General features: G+C 42.7%; 1 protein-coding gene across 1 annotated transcript in view; it reads left to right on the top strand.

Moving 5' to 3' along the window:
- The window catches only part of LOC103358921 (protein kinase C-binding protein NELL1), a 328,461-nt gene that overhangs the window by 197,098 nt on the left and 108,152 nt on the right, over positions 1 to 23,211 (top strand). The window contains exon 13 of the mRNA XM_008284073.1: positions 18,486 to 18,611. Coding sequence (XP_008282295.1) covers positions 18,486 to 18,611 — 126 coding nt within the window. The remainder of the gene's footprint in view (positions 1 to 18,485; positions 18,612 to 23,211) is intronic.

The following is a 23,211-nucleotide window of genomic DNA, read 5'->3' on the forward strand; positions in this document are numbered from 1 at the left end:
GTAAAAATCAACTTAGATGAGGTAAAACTGTAAAATCAATGAGCTTGAATCTCACTGTTCTACAAATAATGAGCAGTTCTGGCGGACCGAGCGGGTCGCCAGCGGATTCCGACGCAGCGGTTTCTCAGGACTGATTATGATGCATCCTTCGCTGTGTGGTTTTGGAAGCGGGCTGTCTTGCAGCTGGCAGAGCAGATGACAAGCATGGCTGTTGTCAGAAACAGATGTGGTGCCTCCTGCATGGCTGATGTATTACCGGAGTTAGTTGTCAGCGTCTTGTCTCAAAAGATTCCTGCCAGGTACAAGAGTAAATATGTGTTTGATTTGGCTTTCATGAGGACACGAGCTGCTCTGGCTCGTCACGTTGCTCAGCTCGGTCCAAGCAAGTCACATTTAAATTAAGGTCCAAACCTGCGCTTTGGGAAGCTGATTGGAGGAAGAGTTTGTGTGCAGAACAGGCCAAAGGTTTGGGAAAGTTTGTGCGTGAGATGCATCCGAGCAGCGGATGAGGAAAATCCACCGCAGCAGCTCATTCTGGTTTGTCGACACTTTTTTAAAGCGATAGTTTTAGGGATTAGGATTAGATTTTGGATTAAGTTGGGATGAAGGTTAGGAGATAGCTCCCACATTTTTTTTTTTTTTTCCATTATCCATCATACTGACTGAAAATAAAATCAAGATAATTCCTCCACCGCATTAGGTCCCGTAAATGTGCTGCCCAGTAAGCACTGATGTAGTGATTTCTAGGCTAGAAGACTTTTTAGACAAGTTTTTAGACATCTACTCGAAATATCTAAAATAAACTTTCAATTGTCGCCACACTTAGCCTGTTTCACCTCTATTTGTCCTTTTTAATCTACAGATTAAAAACTGATTGCACTGTTTACTAAGGAATGTTTGCGAAACGGCTTAAACAGTCTGAAAAACTATGAGTGCAAGACAAATATAAAGGGAAAAATAACTGGGAAAGGCTCAGATATACCAAGCAACACATAACAAAACACAACAATTTGCTAAAGATGTTGAAATCAGTTTACATGTACACGTTCTTCAGAGGACTTTTGCAGATGACTTGGTTTTGTTGGCTTGATTGTAACCTTCACTGGGGTGGTTTGCAGCCAGGATGAGAGTCAGCACCTCCAAGTCCGAGGACACGGTTCTCTGCCTGAAACCAGTGGGTTGCTCCCTCCGGGTCCAAAGTGCCGCCCTGAGCAGAGGAGCTTCAGCATCTCGGGATGAGTGAAGTGAAAATGGAGATGGACAGATGACTCGTCACAGCATCAGCAGGTGTTTTGCTGGACTGTCATGGTGAAGCTTTACAGCTCAGTCCAACCCTCATCTACTACTAATTGCACATCTCATATAGCCTCAGGATTACTCAGGAGGAGCTGGAAGCTGAGGAGAGGGACTTTTGGAATTAACTGCTCAGCCTGCTGCCAACACGCAGGATAAGTGGAAGAAGATGGATGGATGGATGGATTTATGCTTTTTTGTTGTATGTTAAACTCATTTCAGGCTATTTCAAGTGACACAAGGAGCTGTTCAGTAAGTGTTGGATGGCTTTAACCGAGCCGTAATTGGGTTATTTGTAAGTGAATGTGGAAGTTTGGTGTTAGTTTTAGGATCTTTAAGGTCATGCCTAACTGTTGCGTCGAGTCCGAGTTGAAGGTTAGGTGCTAAACATAGGCTGTGAAGTTTAGTGTCGTGATGGAAACACGTGTTTGTGTGGCCCCGAGGACACATATGTCTGTGCGTCAAACATGAGAGCTGCTCAGCTGCCGTTCATGTGTAGCACTCGACCTCTCCTCCTCTTCCTCTGTCCTCCAGCTGCTCTCTGCTGTCAGGTGGAACCAGAGGGGCTGGCCTTAATTATGGGGAAGAGGTTGACTGTGACACTGATGCAGGACGTGGCAACGGTGTCTCCAAGGCCGGGGCCGAGCGGGGCACGCCTCACTCCCTGTTGCCACATCCTGAGACAATAAGAGCCGTTGCAGACCATCTGCTGCCATTGCCCTCCCAACAGTCCCGGGCACGGGGACAAATAATCCTGTTGGTGTGTGTGTGTGTGTGTGTGTGAGAGCTGCTTCTTCCAGCCTTCTCCTCAGCTACTCTACCGTCACTTTGCTGTTCCTCCCGCTGGGCCCCATGCTGACACATCTACCTTTCAGGAAAATGGGGCACAGCAGCAGCGGGGCACGTAAAAACATTTACAAACTCAATTAAAAATGTAGGAGTCTGTAAGAAGAAGAAAAAAAATCTGGGGAAAAAAGAAGTCTCAATATACAAAATGTATTTTTAGTCCAAACCATGTTGTGTGTGAAATCCACCAGTGGTTACACTTAATTCAGATTCTCTGTGTAAATAATGAACGAACTCGGTCAAATATAGTCGATTAGATTTTTATTTTTTTTTAACTATCTGATGCTACCAAGAAAGAGCAATTTTTTTAAAGTAACAGATTCACAAAACTTTCAAAGTTTTCCCCATGTGACTCATATTTTAGTGGCTTCTAGCAGCCACAAAGTGAAAACCATTCACTTCACTTTGAATAACACGTGAAAATTGGTCTTGAGCATCGAGAACCGCATTAAAACAGACATTAGTTTGTTCTTATAGACTTATTGCTATTGCAGACTTGTTACAGCAAACAGTTTACATATTGAGCCCATGCGGAGCTGCTGTGGAATTCGTTTAGAGCTTAGACTGTATAAAAGATGGACGTAGCAACCGGCCCTGAAAAATGAAGCCAACCCGGAAGTGTCAAAAACCTGCAGTATCACTACGTCCACTAGCTGCTGGCTCCAGAAAGCCCTGGCTCCTATAGAAATGAATTGGAAAAGAAGTGATCACAGATCATGAAATCCTGCATTCCTACAGCTCAGGATTTTCTTCTTATAAGTTTTCATGGTCAAATCCAGAGATCAGGTGGCCAATCTGAAAATAAATCAATACTGAATTTTGAAAAAATCGTCAACATTTTGCGGGGCAAGGGGCGTGGCTGGCTTGATTGACAGTCGGCAGCGACCATACAGACGAAGCGAGCAGAAGGCGGTAAATGTGGGCGGGCAGAGAGGGCCCGCCTCTCAATCCGTCTGACCAATCACTGCTCCTATGGCTCCGCCCCTCTCCGACGATTTTTGCGTCACTGGCTCCAAAAATCCAAGATGTCAACCAGGAAGTAGCAAAACCCTGGCTTCATTTTCTCAGTGCAGAAACCAACGGGTGACGTCACGGAAGCTACGTCCATCTTTTATACAGTCTGTGGTTTAGAGGCGTGTTTGTGGCGAATGAAATGAACGCAATATTCACTCTCATTGTGGCTCTCTTTGGGTCTAAATCATGAGAACATGTCTGGCAGCTAAATGCTCTTCACCTGGGATGACTTATGCTGGGAGACATAAATAAAACTCTGCAGGTTAATCACCTCCAGAGAGCTGTTTCAGATTGCATTTAGTCAAAATGTAAAATCTAAGTCATTTTAGTTATGGAGTTTAGTTATTATCCATAATCTGCATTGTACCTGGGACGTCTCTGCTCTTCAGAGAGGATCTTTGGAAACTAAAAGCTATTCACACCGTCTGACTGACAGCTGGAGCTCCTCTACAGAGTGAACTGCTGTGACACTCACCCAGCTGCAGAAAGCTCTGCTTTAGAAAAAACGTCTTCTTTGATAAAGAGTCAAAGCTCTAAGCACAGGGGAAGAAGCTAACTACAAGTCCTGAGGCGTATTTTGGCAAGTGAAATCCAGTCACCAGGTTCCTGCTGCTTATAAATTCTGAAACTAAAGAGTATAGTTTTGATTGAATCTGCATATTAAACCTGGTACTTATGTGTCCACCTTCTGCCATTCAGCTACCAAAGGGATCAATAAAGTTCTATTCTATTCTATTTAAGAATAATTGAACAAACCCTGTTTACTCACTTTCTTTTCCATCCTCCCTCCTATTGTTTCAATTTTTCAACACTTCATAGGAAGTCGCTGCAGCATACTCTGTCTTCCATGCACCAGTTGCAAGCCAGGTATCGTTGGACTCATTCCTACTGGTGCAGGAATGTCGCCATGCAAGCCAGAGTTAAAACTCCATTATGCTGTGAGATAGTGAAAGATGTACGCGGCACTGATGAGCTGCATCGGTGTGAACTTTGCGTAAACAGTGTGTGAACTCGTTTGGCTTGAACAGAACATATACGCTCATTTATATGTAAAAAACCTGCATTCATTAATTTTGGCTGCTGTCATCCAATTTTCTGGAATTAATTGTGCTGCTGTGTTTACGTCTTCTGACAATGAAGATTTTTTAATAAGAGTTGCAACACATTTAGAGACAAAACATGATTTCACTGAAATGATTTTTAAATAATTGAATTCAGCTTCCTCAACATAACCCTCTCAGTGTCCTACATTTCCATGTTAAGAGCACAGGGATGAACACCTGCACATCATCAGCCTCTCCCACTCCGTTAGTCCGGGTAGCAGCTCATTGCCTTTCAGGATTTGTTTTTTAATAGGTGCGTTCACACCAAAAGGTTCTGAGGCCTCTGTTCTGAGGGTAACTATACTCTGGGGATCTCCTCCAAGAGCTACGTACCTTCAAGAGCATTTTAATTTTTTGTTGTTTGCATTCACACCACCAACAGGAAAGTCATGTGACAGGAAGCCAGCGGTTGCAGCATCACTTCTTGACAGAAAAGACTGGAAGCTACGATGGAAGCTGCGTGTTTGTTGTGTGTCGTGGATATCATGAGGAGTTGGAAAGGAGACGTTTGAATTTATTGTGTGGTTGAAAGAGCAAGAAAAAGGAGAGCTAAGATGTGTTGAATTTGCCACTTAAGGTTCTTCATGTGATTGGAGAGTCCCTCAGCTGAAGGAGAAAAACACCCATAAAATGATGTTCTAAGAACTGTGATCGTCCTCGGTACCTACAACGAAGGCTCCTCCTCCAACAAGTATTAGAACTATAAAATAGAAGGAGCAAACTTCCTTTTTGGAAGCGGTGTATAGATAATGGATGGATGGATGGAAGTTCAAGAAAGTTATTTTACCGTAAATCCTGGACTATAAGCTGCTACTTTTTTCACACGCTTTGCACACTGCAGCTTAAACAACGATGCGGCTAAGTTATGGATTTATACGAATTTGTCTCGAGATGAAAGTGACACTGAGAGCGACAACGAAACAGAGACTGAGGAAGTGTGTGACGAAGTAATTCTGAGGCTGTTCAACTTCGACTTTAGTGGTTTTAGTGTACAGGAGGAAGATGAAGATAGCGATCAATGACTTTTCCTAGTAGGCTGCTGCATTTTTTTATTTTCTTAACCAGCCGTGTTACAGGAACTGTTCGGAAAAAAAAAACATTTACGTATTTGTGTGTGTTACCGGTACATATTTAATTAAAAGTTTAAAAATCTTTCTGTGTAAACATCTCATGTTACAATGTGGACACCTGCGGCTTATAGACAAGTATATGTGTACGTACAATACTTGTTTTCTTTTTAAAGCTAGTGGGTTCGGCTTATATTCAGGTGCCTCAATAGTCTGGAAATTATGGTACATTAAATTAAAGGATCCTAATTAATCCTAACTCTCCAAAATCAGCTCAGTTGCAACAAAACTCTGTTCCTATACAGTTAAACTACGCTCACACTTGTGCTTCCAGAATCAAAAAGCCACAAAGTCCACGTCAGGAGGCTCAACAACACCCAGCAGATCAAGGTTTAGCATCTGCTGTAGAATCTGTATTGATAGATTTAAGCTGTGTTCGCTTATTATTTGGTTAAATTCAGAAAAAAAATGGCATGATTTGGGTAAAACTATGAGCCTGTTTGAAGCTTCTACGTTGGTTGGTTAAAAATAAGCAAATAAATGGCAAAGCTGTGCTGATTCCAAACGTATTTGTGATGTGTCACAAACAAATGCAATCGAGCAGAAAGTGGCTTCGTCTCCAAACACAAGAGAGACTTTAGTCGTACAGACTTGCCAAATCATTACATTTGATCTGAAATGTATGCAAACAGACCATGAAATGTACGTTTCTAGAATGTGGACACCTCCAGAGTTATGACACATACCATAAAGTGTGTGTTTGCTTTTCTAAGTGGCTGAATCCTCGTCTTCCTTCTTGCTCATGCCTCCCACATAAACTGAAACTAGGCTTGTGAACAACATCGACTGATCTCATTAGTAATCTCCAAACACCCACCACCGCTATCACCTCCAAATTAAATCTGAACTCGGAATTAAAAATAATATCAAAATACACCTAATGTAATACCCGGCGTTTAACACAGGCGCTCACGCTGGCGAGCGTCGTGTCCGCGTGGTTGGCTCCAGGTAGCTGCTGCCTCTGTGTGAGAATAACAATGAAGCTAATTAAGCACTCCCACACTGCGTTGTCAAATATTTATACCCCCAATATTAGCTCTCCTGTCAAATGATTACCGCCTGTCATCGGTAAAGTCACAACAAGTGCGGTGTTGTTTCTTTGGTGTCTCACAGTCTCCCTTTTGTTTCTGCATCTTCTAGCTTCTCGCTTTTTGTTCTCTGCCTGTTTCTATCTTTACTTTCCTCTCGCGGTGGCGCTTCACCCTCTGCTGCCGCTGCTGTTTGAGCGTGTCAGTCTGTCTCTCTGCATCTTCCTCTGTGGCTTTTTCACGAGTGAGTTAGAAAGACGGAACTTTTTTTTGTTAATTTTCCATAGCAACCAAAAAAAAAAAAAAAACGGTCGCAACTGTGAGGTTAATAAAAGCTCCACTCTCTCTCCACCGGCTACGAGGTGATTGCCGACTGATGGAATGTCAATTAGATCAGGAAAGCTTTCTGCCGGGATGTGTTGAAATTACCTAGCAACTCGAATCAGGCCAATAATCTGAAGCAAGTTCTTATCTGGACTTGCATTAGTATGATGACCTTTCTGACAAATTCAGCTCTGCGTGTGTGCGTTTGTGCGTGCTGCAGACACACTGAGAGCTAAATTACACCATTAGCTGCTGCCGACCTGGGAGCAGGAAGGTTTGTGTGTGTTTGTGGCTCACAGAGCAGAGCTGCACGCTGGTTCCAGGCAGTAGATCTGGTGGAAACGGGCTGTAAACAACATGCACACAAACAAGATGTGCTGACACAATGCGAGCGAAAATGTGCTGCCTCTGCTCCGGATGAGAGTTGAGGAACTTCTCAGAAAGCAAGTCGTAAACTCGCTCTTTTGTTATCTTTTGTGGCTTTGTGCTTCTAATTGCTTTAATCAGCGGGGACGAGTTAAAGCGTTTTGGCTGCGCGGCGATGCTGGCTGCCGACGCTCGGTCTTAATGTTTGCAGTCGGTTTACGAGCCGGACAAGCTGTCGCTGAAGCAGACGAGACCACGTCTTTATTACTCTGCTGTACCGAGTGCACCCTGAAACCCTGACCGGTTCACCTCATCCGATGTTGGGCGCCGAGATTCAAGTGTAAACTAAAATGTGTGAAATGCTGCAGCAGGTTCTGAACATTCGTGGGTTTCATGCAAGAATAAAAAATGTGTCTTTTTGCAACAACTAGGCGTTAAAGCTCCAGGGAACGCACACTTATTTTTACATTAGCCCGTTGCTGTGTTGGTACCTGGATCAAAAGAAAAGGAACGGAGCCGCTTTAGCTTTGTTCAATATACGGACCAAACTTTTTCACTTTTTAATAGAAACTCAGATTTCTTTTTAAGTTGCATTACTGACTTAAATAGTAAGCCCTCTTTTATTATGATCTGGTTGCCAGTTTAACCCTGAAGTTCAGTTTTTAATGTAAACCATGTCATACTGTGCGTCATTAAAATGGTCAATAGATTAATGGCTGCACAAATGGCAGCACTGGTGATGTGGTGATGTTTGCACAAACCATAGATATCAGTAGGTTGGTTATATGTTGCAGTAATGTTTGACACATCTCAAGAAAGCTCAACATTTTGTTTTGGTATTTTTTGTTTGGCCCTTGGGGCTGCAGGGTGGTGCAGTTGGTAGCACTGTTGCCTCGCAGCAAGAAGGTTGCCGGTTCGTGTCCCGGTGGGGGCACCGAAATCTTTCTGTGTGGAGTCTCCATGTTCTCCCCGTGCAACGTGGGTTCTCTCCGGGTTCTCCGGCTTCCTCCCACACAGTCCAGAAACATGTTGAGGTCAATTGGTGATTCTAAATTGTCCGTAGGTGTGAATGTGAGTGTGCTTGGTTGTCTGTCTCTAAGTGTAGCCCTGTGATAGACTGGTGACCTGTCCAGGTGAACCTGCCTTCACCCTGAGTCAGCTGGGATAGACTCCAGCCCCCCATGACCCTAGTGAGGATTAAGCGGTGTATAGATAATAATGGATGTTTGACCCTTTTGCCTTAATTTGACAGGACAGTGGAGACAGAGAGACAGGAAAGTGGGAAGAAGGATGAGGGAGGGACCAAATGGCCATGGGCTGGAGTCAAACCCACGACCGCTGCGTCGGGGACTACAGCCCCAGTACACAGGTCGCCAGCTCAACCAGTTCAGCTCTAGCGGCAGCCATGAACATCTGATTTTGGTTTCTTTCGAAGTGGCAGCTCCAAATCATTTCTGAAGAGTTGTATAGTTAATTTTGGGAGACACTTACAGATAATCTAGTTTAGGTCGGAGGTGTGAGAGTGAGATTGTCGTCTTGGGGGATCGATGCCTTCAAGGTTATCAAGCATAAAACCACAAAGACCCCGGTAAAGGTAACATGTAAGTCCTTAGTACCTGCACTTGGCTCAGCTCAACTGCTGGCAGCTTTTGTCACAGTTTTCCTCCGTCAGCATCTGTGTTTACCTCTCAGCTTCTTACCCCATCTGCAGCACTTCTTGATTACCCGCCTGTTGCTGTCGTGCCACGAGCGTGTCTACAGACATGTGCCTGTTTCTACCATCCCCGTATGTGCCTCCCAGCCTTCACCTCTCAGTAATTTGTATGTTTGTGAAAGCACGGATTTGTGTTTGCTAACAAGCACCAAAAAAAAGAAAAAAACTTTAGCGCTGCAACAGTTTAATCAGTTGAACGCTCTGATGATTAATGAACTAAGAAGTTTGTTTTAAAGACTTTTTAATTGTTTTGAAGTGTTACAGGATTCACAGGTAGCTTTATTTTCACGCCGTGCAAAGTGCTGAGCAGGTGAAAACATTCTATTTTTATTAAATAATTTTTTAGCACAAAGGAAAGTAAACCTCCCTTCATTTGCATCTGCAACAGGAACATCCTGGCTGCTTTAGTCTGGATGTGTTTTATTGCTGAGCTGACTCATTCTCTCATGATGAAACATCACAGACGGCTGCAGTGGATTGTGTTGTTTGTCTTCTGTGATACGCAAAACACCTCCCTGCTTCGACAAAGCACATTTTTAGGGTTTTAACTTCGGCAGTAATTTGTTAAACTATAAGGGACACGCTGCCGCTGCCTCCTCCTGCCTCATGTATGGATTTATATTTCTGTCACTGTGCACCCAGGTGTGCGTTTTTCTAAGCTTTTGCAGGAAGTTTACCTGTGCGAACACCCCACACACACACACACACACCTACACCTACACACACACACACACACACGCACACAAAGCACCTGTCATCTCGGTAAACTGTTCTGCTCGGTGTGACAGAAGGACTCTGTCACAGTTTCAGTCTTCACAGTGTCTGTCTGAAAGTCTGTCAGCGAGCGGCTCAGTGAATCGCAGCCCCTCGTTGGAGCTGCAGGATGACAGATAGATTAAACCGGCTTTCTCACGCCGTTTCCCGCTTCTGCCGGAGAACCGCACCGTCCCGTTCTCCTACCCACGAGCTGTTCTCCGTCTCGCAGCGCGCACTTCCTCAGCGGGCTCTAATCTGCTCAGCCAGAGCACTTCCTGCTCGGCGCGTCTTCTGGAGAGGACAAGGACGGCGATAAGGGCCGCCGTTCTCCAAGGGCTCTCTAATTAAATGCATCAGTAGTTCTTTTTCTTCCTCTCGCACCGAGGGGGGGACCGGCGGCGTGGGAAAGGTGTGGTCCTGCGCTGCATGTTGATTGTTGTTCTTTTGTGTTTGATGTGTTTGCAGCGAGAGGAAGATAAGAGGGTTTAGTCACTGAGTTCAGCCACCCGAGGCCTCCGCACGCCCCTCATCGTGGAGACGAAACCCACGTCATTAAAATCACTTATTAAAGGATAATAACGCAGTTCTTTTTAAGTTGGTGGCAGCAGTCTAAGATCCCACTGCTGCAGGAAGAAAGAAGCGTAGTGGGAGATATCCAGGCTCACTTTCCTTCCCTCACAAGTGAAAGTTGTTGAAAGCATCGTTGTGTATGAGACTCAATTATCGTGGTGTGTAATTGCTGGCTGAGATTAATTTCTTTCTTCAGAGGAGGCCATTTTCCTGCCGTTTATACTCATACAGGATGAAAAAATATCGTTCACACAGGGATAAAAGTCCATCGCGGGAATGAGAAGAAACTTTTTCTTCTTTTATCCTCGTTTCACTCTGCTCCGCTACCTGTCAATCATCTGACACTCACGAGACAAAAATAAGCATCCTTTCGAAAAAAGAGGAATCCTCAAAACGTTTTACAGCCAGAATCCACAAAAGCGTGAGAGCGATCATCCAGAATCCTAAAATTGAGATTGATGATCATACACAGTGCATGGAGCGTGTCAAGCTGAGGACCGCTACATCAAAGAGGTGTTCATGCATCCTAATGGCATCAAAACCTTGATAAGCTTTTAGGTTTTTTGCTGTATTCGCGCCACATAGACAGAGTTCCTGTGCGTGCAGAGATACTGGGATGGATGCGAGATAAGCTGACAGCACAGCAGAACTCAGTGAAGTGTGTTTGTTTGGGTTTTTGCGACGATGGAAGAAGGTGAGAGTCAGCAATCAGGGAAGACAGCAGCTGACACCAGGATGCAGGATTTAACCCTCTGTTGTACGTGAACGTGCAGGTCAGAGGTCTGAACTTCTCCAGCTGGGTTGTGGTTATTCAAACTGCTTCAACACCAAGGAAGTAGTGTTTCTGTGTGTTTCAAACGAGTGTCAAAAGTCATGTTTACGTGTAATTGTCAAGCAAATCTGAAGCAAAAAAGTTGCATTAAGCTTATTTCTATTAACTGCTTTGGCGCAAATAAGATACGCCTTTATTAATCCCACAGTGGGGAAATGTGTAGTGTTATAAACTGTGCAAACATTTAGGAAATGTAATGCAAAAAATAAAAATTAAACTAATATACCAAAATAATTAGAACTGTAGTGTCATCAGGAAGTGGCGGTTTAGGCCACATTACACTCGGAATAAACAGAGTAAAGGATATAATTGTGATGAACAAGAAACAAAACCAGTTACCTTTGCTTTTCCATCTACGGTGGAAAAATGGGCCAAGTTGGATTTAGTCTTTCAGGTCAGCTGGAACTGGCCATGTGGCCTTCATGCTGTCTTTAAAAACAGACAAATGCAATGATTGTTGTACACGGAAATGGCTTGTTGTTGTTCTTCTTCTTCTTTTCTTCTGTCGTCTTCTTCTTGTTCTTTATCTGCTCCTTGTTGTTGTTGTTGTTGTTCTTCTTCTTCTTCTTCTCCTTCTTCTTCTCCTCTCTCTTTGTCTTCCTCTTCTGCTGCCTCTCTTGTTTTCCTATGTCATCGTCTTCTCTATAAGCGGTAACAGCCGATCCAACATCAGAACTCATTCAGAAAACATCTTGTTTAAAAAATCCCGAAACCCCTATTAAGCAAACATAAAAACTTTTTTGCTAAATAAAATGTATTTTTACAAATGTTCTCATTAACCTTTTCTATTGCAATGTTTAAAATCTAAAGACATGTCACTGACAGACGGTAGTTGATGCTCTGCTCTGACAGTCTGCACAGCAGCACATGTGGTCACACAGTTAAACTTGTACTTAAACTATAACAAAAAATATGAATAGTAAAGTCTAATACTGTTTTCTAGCTGAGTCACGTATTTGCTGTGACTCAGAACGATGTCAGAGTTTCAGCTTAAGGCCCGAGGTACAGAAATTACCCCGCTAACGTATTACTCACAGAATGAGTCAGTATATTAATGTACTAATTCCTCATGAGCAGAAGTACTCATTTACTTATGAATTACTTGTTTCATTGCTTCTCATTGCTCAGTGCAGCTCAGTCAAAGCTTAAATATTAAAATACGGCTCCAATATGCTGCACATTATCGTATTTAAAACATCTGAAACAGACATTTTCGTTGGAATTTTACAACATGTTCAGTTTGTGTAGCCTTGGTGAGCGCAGCACTCCAGAAGTGTAACCTTGAACAAAAGCCAAGTGGTTTTTGGATGTCAGATGACAAAAATATAAAAAGATAACATTGATATTGAAAGTGTATTTCTTCTTTTTTTCTGAGAGTTTTGGCAGCTTTTGTGCTGCTAACACATCTCAGGAAAGTCAGCTGTAATCTGAACCCAAGACAAATATCCTCAGGGGGACCATAAGTCTATCTCCATGTAGAATGCACAAGACGAAAGACAAAATTGGTTATGATCCTTTCATCCGTCTATCAGTAACAAACAGCAAACTCACTCACCTCCAGACTGTCGCTATAACCTGGGAAACAGTCGTTCTGGTTTATTCGATGTATATGAATCATACTAAGATATTGTGTTGTTTACAATCCGTTGTGTACTTAAGGAAACTGTAGCTGTGCTTTTCAGTGTTGTAATTTCATACTTATTCAATCCATTCCAACCTCTTGCTGTGCCGTGGTTGAGATTTGCATACAGACATAATAATTTGTGTGAAAATACCTAATATTGGAAACCATTATTTTCTCACTCTGAAAATTAAAAAAAAAGAGAAAAAAACAGCTATTTACACCAAGTGCATTAGAAAAAAAACAAATTAAACATCCTATCTCGTGTGTGCGCGCACATGCCTGCATGCTGACAGCAACGCTCTGCGCAACAGTCTCAATTATCATGGTGTGTAATTGCCGGTTGAGATTAACTTCTGCAAACATGAAAATAGAGAGATACGGAGAACGGCGGCGAGGTCAGAGGAGAGGGGAATGCTGATGGATGCGAATCGGTGTTTTTTTTTTTTTTGTCAGGAAGGAGATCTGCTGAGACCAGGGATGAGATTCGTATCAAGACGGATGTTTGGAGGAAGCAGCTCTGGGAAAAAATAAACGCTTTTGCAGGCTCTCTTAACCTGTGCACGTGAAGTGGTAATTACTGTTCTTGAGGTTGCTGCGTGTCGCTGCTGCTGCTGACTGTTTTACAAGGGCTCAGGTGGTTGTAAATTCCTCGGTGTTAATTTAGTTTGCATTCATTACGTTTGTCCTTGTCCCCTTGACGCTCTTTAATGTGCGGTGCAACTGTGATCGGATGTTGTCGATCAAATAACAACCCCAAATTTTTACTAATCTTTTAAACATCAGTCAGGAAAGAGTTTTCAAAGCTACGGGGTTTGTCCTTGGCAGGATGATTCGAAACGCTGCTAAGATGCATCGTAACGAAATGTATTTATGTGTTTCAGTGTGTGCCAGTTCTGATTATGAAAAGATTTGTGTTGCCCGAGATGAATCTATTTCAGCATTCATTAAAAAAAACAACAACAACAGGCCCAAGAGCAAAGGCTGAAGAAATCTGGAGGAAATGCTTTACATAAGCGGCAAATGTTCATATTACATGTTGTTGGTTGGATTTGTAAAAATCTGGGTACAAAAACAGAAACCGTGAGTTTTATGCATGTCTTTTTGAGTCACATAGGATCCAAACTCGTTGTTTTTTATCCATCTTTGCAGGATTTAGTGACTTACACACTTAGTTTTCTTTTGCAATTGTCTCCTATCTGCCCTGTTTGAACCATAGACTGTATAAAAGATGGACGTAGCAACAGGCCCTGAAAAATGAAGCCAACCCGGAAGTGTCAAAAACCTACGTCCGCGAGCTGCTGACTCCCATAGACTGGAATTGGAAAAGAAGTGATCACAGATCACCAAATGCTGCATTCCTACAGCTCAGGATTTTTTCTTATTAGTTTTCATGGTCAAATCCAGAGATCAGGTGGCCAATCTGAAAATAAATCAATACTGAATTTTTAATAAATCGTCAACATTTTGCGGGGCAAGGGGCGTGGCTGGCTTGATTGACAGTCGGCAGCGACCATACAGACGAAGCGAGCAGAAGGCGGTAAATGTTGGCGGGCAGAGAGGGCCCGCCTCTCAATCCGTCTGACCAATTGCTGCTCCTATGGCTCCGCCCCCCTCCCACGATTTTTTGCGTCATTGGCTCCAAAAATCCAAGATGTCAACCAGGAAGTAGCAAAACCCTGGCTTCATTTTCTCAGTGCAGAAACCAACGGGTGACGTCACGGTAGCTACGTCCATCTTTTATACAGTCTGTGGTTTGAACACAGCCGGAAGTTCAGCCAAAAAAAATCCCATCGTTTTTGTCTTGAGGCTGTTGGTTGCAGCTGATACTGGCTTCACAGCTGCACCAAAAAATGCAGAATTTATTGTATTCTACCAACTCTGGTTATAGCGAATCACTTATTTTTGGTGAATTTTAGCTAATATATGCAGAATAAAGTGATTTTGATGAAATTTTAAGCTGAAGAGAAGTTCAGGGACCGTAGGAAAGTGAAAAAAAAAAACCAAACAAACAAAAAAATAAACCCTGTGATTCTTTCTGTTTGTAGACTTTTGGCTCTGAATGTTGTTTTATTTGTTTTTTTTCTTTTGGACAATTTTGTAAACACGACATTCCTTTCAAACATTCCAGCTGGCTTTGCTGTTCAGAGGTTAATAGAAATGAAAGGCCCTCAACAGAGCTGACGAACAAAGACCGGGTTTTAAAATGTGTTTTTTTTTTTTTCCTACTGAACCACCAAACATTGGACGAGGCATTTACAAATTAAATACCAGAAACCGGTTAGAGAACGGCACGACTAAAACATTCGCCGCAGAGACATATGGTGGCATCATCATCATGGCAACATGTTCATAAAGAAAGGATTAGTGAGATTACGGTGTCCCACAGGTCATCTCAGATTATCCCGCCTGTTTCCAATCAGCCCCGGTGTTGGTTCATGAGCGCCAAAACCTTTCGAGAAACGCGCAAACACACTCGTCTTTCTCCGCTGTCTGTCTCGAGCAGCGAAGTTGTCGAAAAAGAAAAACCCGGTGAGCGCGTTTGAAGTCAAAAAGTGTCTCTAAATTCCATCCGTGTCTCATTCAAAGGCGGCAGCTTCATCCGGTGGGCTTCAAACAGACCAAAAAATTAGCTGCTCAGAGTGACTGATCAGTGCAGACACGCACACTTCACGCACAATCTGGGCTCATTAGGGCGGAGAAAATAAAGGAAGCAAGAGGCAATATGGACGGAAAGTTGTTTCCATTAACCTCTACAGTAAGAGGTGACACCGACACACACATACAGACAAAACAATACGGAGAATCTTCCGCCTCTCAGCATCCAAACACTTTTTTTTTCTTTTTCTCCCAGACACACAAAGTTACACACAAAGTGATGAGCTGGAGTAAACACGCACACACTCATCCACAGACATGCACACAGAGAGTCCTATCCTGCCTTATTTTTAGCTGTTCCCCTACCCAGCCCTGACCTACATCACAGCATGAATAAAGCAGCAGCGAGATGAAGAAAGTGAGCTGAGAGGAGGAGGAGGAGGAGGAGAGGAAGGAGGTCTGGAGTGGAGGGAGGGAAGGGAGAGAGAGGGAGAGAGAGGGAGTCACACTGGCAAATCCAGAAAAATGAATTCCCCCCTGTGTGAAATGACAGTTCCAGTTCTGTCAGCAGACCTCACCTGCAACAAGGCTCCCAGAGGAGGCTGCAGAGGGTGAATGCACACACAGGTAGGAACGCCGGGGATCCAGGACCTTGGAACAACAGAGATCAAAAAAAAAAAAAAAGCCTCATCATGCCTCAGACTTGACACCAGATGCTTTTCTCGCTTTAAATGAAAGCTGACAAAAGCGGCGAGCTCTCGACTTTGAATTATTGAGGCTGCGTGTCGGCGGCATCACAGGCTGCCTGTCGTCACCCTTGAACAACGCTTTGGCGCCTTTTCGCCCAATAAAGGGTAATCAAATGAGTGGCTTTCAGGGCGGAGTAGTGCTTCAGGATGAGATGAAAATTGGATTCAGGTACTGTTTCGCAGCCTCAAAGCACTCAAGTAAGTTCCATGTTTTTGATGTAGCAGATCAATGCTTTTTACGCTGAAGGCCGCCGAGGCTTTGTGCGGCGGAATACGCGATCCGTCTCTCTTTGATTGTGCAATTCAACACCCCTACTGTACACTCTCCAAGGATGAAATTTACCGAGAAAAAAAAAAAAAACCTCTGGGTGTTGCATGTAAGTCAATTACATATTTCATACGCATTCATTCGGTTGTAAGGCGGAAGCATGAGCCGAACACCTCAAAGCCGGAATGTATTTATCCAAGGAGAGGATATGGAAATGCTCCCCTCATACTCTCTGCCTTCCCTCTAAAGTGTAGCATGCAGAGTCCCTTAAGTGGTGGAAAAGGCCTGTTAGCCTCAGGAAACGGGTTCTCTGCTGCTTGCATCCGCATAAATACGCCGTACTGTACAAATACACGCATACACATTTACAAATTTAGGCCCTTCTGCATAACACCTCCCCTGTGTGTGTCTCCGGTCCCATTTCATCAGCAGTCATCCAGCTCGGCTAATGCCTCCCTGAGCTCGCTGTTTTAATGCTCATACAATGTCTTTCAAGCTACATTAGGAAGGAGAGAGTCTGTGTATGAAGAGGAGATGTAATGTATCATGATATTAGTAGTGCATTATGGATGTCAGGGCCGACGCTGCTCGCCCTGTTCCCCTCGCTCCTCTCCGGTTAATGTGTCCTTATCTCATCAACCTTTTCTTTCTCCTTCTCCTCTTTGCATGCTTTCCTTCTGTTTTTTTCTTTTTCACAGTTTATTTCTTTCTCCCCTTTTTCTCCTTTGCACCTGTCATGCCGTTTTACCATTTTTTTGTTTTCTCTTTAGTTATCACGACTCTTTTCTATTCCTCTAATTAACCCTCTGAGCTCCAAAACCCACCGGTAGATTAGAAAGGCTTTAAAGAAAATGCCAAAATTAAAGCATTTATCATAACCAGAAATTGTAAAAACAGGAGGAATCGCCGACATGCCAAATTTAGTGAAATCCAAGCTTGAACTTCCTATTCAATGTGTCCCGTTTAAATTCACCAAAAACCAACCATTTGCTTTGACTTAGTTTTTAAAGAACAAAAATTCTGCATTCTTCAACCAGGAAGCCGTCACTTCGCTTCAACCAGCTGTCACATTACAACAAGTCAGGGACTTCTCAGCTGAACTGCAGGCTGTGTTTACACAGAGCAGATAGCAAAGTCCTGTCTTGTTTAAAAATCTACCAAAAATAAGTCATTTCCACAAACCATCCATCATCTATACACCGCTTAATCCTCACTCGGGTCAGGGGGGCTGGAGTCTATCCCAGCTGACTCCAGAGTCAGACAACCAAGCACACTCACATTCACACCTACGGACAATTTAGGATCACCAATTAACCTCAACATGTTTTTGGACTGTGTGGGAGGAAGCCGGAGAACCCGGAGCAAGAACCCATGCTGCAAGGGGAGAACATGCAGAAAGATCCCAGGTGTCCTCACCGGGACGCGAACCAGCGACCTTCTTGCAGTGAGGCAATGGTGCTAACCACTGAACCACCCTGCAGCCTTTGCACAAACCAGAATCTGTTAAAAAATAAAATAAAAAATCAAATTCAGTTGTCATCGATGAATCTGTGAAACTATTAGTGACTCAACTGTAACCAACAGTCCCATGAGAAAAATTCTGCAACTTTTTGGGTAAACTGGCCTGAACAGCAGGACGAGTATGGAACTGTATTAAAACATACGAGCAATAAACTACGTGCAGTATAATGTTCTGTAATACATAGCACCACCATTTATTGTTCCAGTTTTTGTATCACCTGCATCACTTGCTGAACGTTTTGCCTCCTTTTTATTTCTATTTTTTTGAGAAAATAAATATTAAAGGTAATTCAACTTTCTTTTCTGATTATTTGTGGCATCCTCACTGTGTCATCTTCCTCAGAACACATGTTGAGTTTTCTCTACTTCTAGCCATAGTTGTTCTGTTTCTGTCGAGCTGCAGAACTTTATATTGTAGTGAAAAATGAGCTCACAGTGAGTGAAAGTGTGACAGGAGCTGAGAGGGTTAAACAACATGGGATTTATCTATTAAAGTGGGAATTTAAAAAGAAAAAAAGCTACCTTGTTTGTCTGTGAGATTGATCAGTGGATTCTGCAGGCCTGTAATTAATAGCTGTAAGCAACAAAGGATTGCCCGGAGACCCTTCCTTTGTAACGTGATTAAAGCAACATTGATGAAGCAGTTCTGTGAGCTTCATTCAGCCGCTTCACGAGTCGCCCGAGGAGTCCGTGTGTGTCTTTAAAGAACTGCCGGGGAGTTATTAATCCACTGTATCTGCTCTGTTTGTCCTCAGATATTGATGAGTGTGCCACGCAGATGCATTACTGCCAGTCCAACACAGTGTGTGTCAACCTGCCCGGCAGCCATCGCTGTGACTGTCTGCCCGGCTTCATCAGGGTGGACGAGTACTCCTGCACCGGTACGTCTGCATGCACGCAAACACGTCACTGATATATAGATGAGGGGCATGCTGCCTATTTTATTTACTTCTAGGTTGTTTAAACAGGCGGGAAGAAGGGAAAGGAGATCTGTGTTTGTATTGTTAAATGGGGTTAAGCTAGCTTTGCAAATGACTCGTTAGACACAGATTTAGCCATTTTAATATGTCTGTTTGGTGTTTTTTAATATGCTGGAAGATGCATCATGAGTAAGATAAGTGGTCAACATCATGGCTGAACATTTCCACCTTGAGACTGCAGCGTACAGATGAAAATCTCAAACATTTGGACTTTCAGAATTTCATTCATAACAAACCAGAATCTGCTCCAGCTTGCAGGGTTTGATTTTATCCGTCATTATTCAGAGTCAGTTTTAAAATGTACGCCTGAATTGTGCAGCACAGAGTATTTGTACAGCGTTCGAGTAAAGCTGTAGGTGAGCTGGTGTGCTCGAGCTGCAGTGGAGCCTTCATAGATCTGCACATTCTAGAGTAAGCAGCAGTATAGAGTTACATCTAAGCCAGTTATAGGGTTGTTTTAGTGGGAGAAACAGAAAACTTTGACACCCTGATGACTTTTTAGTGGTTTTAGTGGTTAAATCAAGGCTGCAGAGGAACTCTATAAGCTTCTTTTCTGCAAAGCTTGAGGAAATTTTAATCTGCTGAATTGAAAGAAGGGCCGATCCAGTGTTATGTGTAAGCGCGCTGCGGCCCGTTGGCAGGTTCCCAGAGGCTAGTGAGCTGGAAAATTTCTCTTGAACGTTAGTGAGTGTTTATAAGTGGTTACAGCCTCCCGACTCCCCCCCTCGTCCCTTCATTACAGCGATGTTCTGGCAGCTCTTTCTAACCTCACCAGCAGCGGCACTCTGAGCCAGTGTGGCTTGTTCTGTTGACCACGTCGGGCCAGGCTGGACTGTTGGATCGCTGTGAAATTTGGTTCAGAGATTCAGCCTGAAGACTAATGTCTTGTTAATTCATTTAGCACCGACCAGCAGACTGGGTTTCATAGTGAAATGTCTCAACAGCTAATGGATGGACTTTAATGCAGCATATTCCCTAATTTTAGGTCGTATTTGATTTTTTTTTTTATGACTACAAACCTGCAAAACTAGTAACTTTCCTTTCAGATTTAGCTATTTAGCTCCAAACCTGATGGCAAGTTACCAAAAGTTACCAACAAAGCACCATTTATCAAAGCCATAAACGGTTCAAACAAAGCAAATAAAATCGAATTCTAAACTTTCCAATGGTCCGTGAACTACTCACCTGTGACTCATGCTATATGTATTTCATAGAATCATATTATTTTACATGTCTCATTTAAAAATGTGCAAAAAACAAACTATTTCTACGAACCGGATTCTGGCTCAGCTGTGACCAAGAGTCCCACAGCAAAAAATTCTGATCCTTTCAGCCGAACTGGGTTGAACTGCAGGCTGTGTGTACTGTTGGAGAAGATTCTCTTTTCTCCGTGAGTTCGTTTGTAAAGATGAAACAAATTCAGCGCGGTCTCAATTAATCAATTTAATCACACACTGAATATTGCATGACAGAGCTCCGGGTCAGACTCTCCCGAGCATCAGACAGACTAAGACCTTTTCCTCTGACCCTTTCTTATACTGCATGACACACATGACAGGTTGCACAAAATGTCACACGAGCTGTTTCACATCTTCCTGTTCGTTTGTTCCTTCCCTGGACTGTACGGCCCATATCTTTACATCCTGTCCACATCTGCAGCTCGTCCAGGTTATCGGTTGTCGGGTCATCTCGCAGTCGCACACTCATCTGTTTCCTCCCCTGTCCTGCAGAACAACATACCTCACAAGCACACAAATCTTTATAAATCAGCATTATAATGAATAACATAAAATGACTAAACCCTCAAGATTAATTATTTTTATTCTTTAAACTTAAATGATTGTACATGTTTCGAGAAATACATCATTTACACAACATGACCCATTAACCCAATTAAAAATGCAAATGGTATAATATATTTAGTGTGTAGAGTTACTGTTTTTTGCCCCTCTGGTATCACCTGTGTTGATGCCGATTCCAGATGTTTTCAATTTTTGTGACGTGAAGTCAGACATTTTTCACTTCTCTCTACTTCTAGACATGGTTGTGCTGCTTCTGTACAGCTGCAGGATTTCATATTGCAGTTTTAAAAAACAGCCCAAAGTCAGTGAAAAAGCCAAGACACTAGTTTAGAAGTTAGAAATAACATCATGCATGAGAACCACATGACAAAGCCACTCGTGTGTTTGTGAATGCAGCTGTTGCTTTACTACTGTTATAATTCTTTAGTGAAGTAAAAAATAGTGTATAGACCCACTGATACATCAGCTGAATAAGTGGAAATTACTACAGTTGGGTCCAGATTGTACTATTCTTCCTTTCTTTGTCAGTTTCACCCCCAAAACCCATTTCCTCTGCTGTTCTTCACACTGACTCATGCTGGCGTGCGGTGATTTTAAAATGTGCGTCCATCAACCGACGGCCGCGCAGTTCTGCAACTGTGAGACCGAAACTTTAATTTTATTATCTGAAAATTAAAACGTGCAGAGAAATGAATGCAAACTGATGAATGCCCCAGCGCCTGTCTTTTTAAAGCCCGGGAGAGTCAGCGTGTGATCGAAAGAGAGATTGCAGCCATTCATTTTTAAATTGATGATTAAAACCACTTTTCTTTTTGCCTTTTTTTTTCTTTCCCCTCTCTGACCTTCTCGCCATTGAATGTCAGAGAAAACTATGGAAGCAGCTTCACCAAAATATTTACCGACTCATAACAAGGCAATGCAAATACCGAAGCCTAAATTTATCTCTGCGGATCTCGTGCTATTTCTCAACACAGTCGCTGCCGCAGCCGGTTTGAAATGTTTTTCCTTCTTGAAGGGGTTTTAGAACAGCACATCTTCTCGAGAGTAAATAGAATGTGCTCGGTTGCTGCTCAGTGTTTCTCCAGAGAAGTGTTCTTTAATTAGCTCACAGTTGGCAGCCACGCAGGGACAGGGATCCATGGACAATCAATCCATTTTGCAGCTTGTAAACTGTCCTGGCTGCTGACTGGGAGCCCAAGGAGCTGCTCTCCACATCTGCTGGGAGAGATAAATCTTCTCCCCGTCTCCCCCGTCTTCCTGCTCCTCCTCCAGGCGTCTCCTCCAGGGTGCAGCATCCTCGGCGTGAATGAAAAGCGAGAGTTAGCGTTCGCGGCGCAGGGAGGGCGAGCGCTCATATTTCACGACGCTAACACGATTGCACATTAGCTCCTGTAATTGGTTGCTTGTGCTGAAATCTGTATTGTTATTTCTCATTGTGTCTGCGTGCGGAAAGGTTTTTGGTAATGATATTGTTGGCAGTGCATTAAGGAGGACACACACACACAGAACACACAGACGGAAAACCAGTTTCTATTTCTTTGGCTTTCTCATTCTATCAGGTAATTAGTGCAGAGAAAGTTAAGTTCTTTGAATAGTAGAATTAAGAGCTGTAGAGACTTAAAAAAAAAAAAAACAATAGAAGATCTGCAGTTGTGTCATTTTGTTTCCCGATTAATTTACAAAAATTGAAACAAAACCCAAATTATCTATCACAGTTGGTAAGAATACTGAAAAATGAAATGATGCATTAATATATTCTACATATTTTTTTATTTACATTATTAGTTTAGTCCCATGCTTGGCTGCCATCTGCCCTCTGTCTGTAGTTCAACAGGTTCAGTCAAAAATTTGCCAAATTTTTCTCAGGCGACTGTTGGCTGCAGTCGAGTCACTACGAGCATCACAGCTGTGTTGAGGGCTGCAGATTTTTTTGTTTTTTTACAGACTTTGGTTGGTGTAAATGGTGAATGTTTGTCATATCTGCAAATGAGACACGTCCCAAAAAAAAGTGATTTGGGTAAAACATCACAATTTTAAGCTTAAACTTTTGGTAATTTCTCCAACAGAACAGCGTGTTACACATGATTGTTGCTGAATTTTTGTCACGTAGCTGTTGAGTCACTAGTAATTCCACATTTGCTTCAGGGTATGCAGATTTTTAAAAAACTTTGGTTTGTGCAAATAGCAAATTTTGGGGCATTTTTTTAAAAATGGGAAAAGTACAAAAAGTGATTTTGATAAAATATCACGATTTTAAGCTTAAATATTTTAGTTAATTTTTGCAAAAGCACAACATGTTACACATGACTAGTTCAAGAACTACTGAAAAGTCAAAAATCTGACATTTTTTTCTATTTTTGTAGTTTCTTGCTCTGATAAATGATGTCATTTTGGTGTTTTTTTTGTTTTTTTTTTAAACATGCTTTTCAAACCCACTTTGGGGTTCAGAGGGTTAAGTTCCATGAAGTGGCACCTGAATGTGAACGTTGTAGATGACAATTTAAATGATTATGTTACTTAGCTTCAATTGACTTACAATTTTAAGATTTAATGACATCGTTAATGGAACTAGATGGGACAATCCAGGTTCTTACTGTTTTGTGCAGCCTTCTGAACCTGCATCGTGACAGTTAAGCAGAACTGAGATGAAACACAGGTGCTGCAGGAAAGAATGTGTTTGACAATGTGCTTGTTGTTGC

The sequence above is a fragment of the Stegastes partitus genome, unplaced genomic scaffold (genome assembly GCF_000690725.1).
Source record: "Stegastes partitus isolate 25-593 unplaced genomic scaffold, Stegastes_partitus-1.0.2 Scaffold343, whole genome shotgun sequence".
Taxonomy (NCBI): Eukaryota; Metazoa; Chordata; class Actinopteri; family Pomacentridae; genus Stegastes; species Stegastes partitus.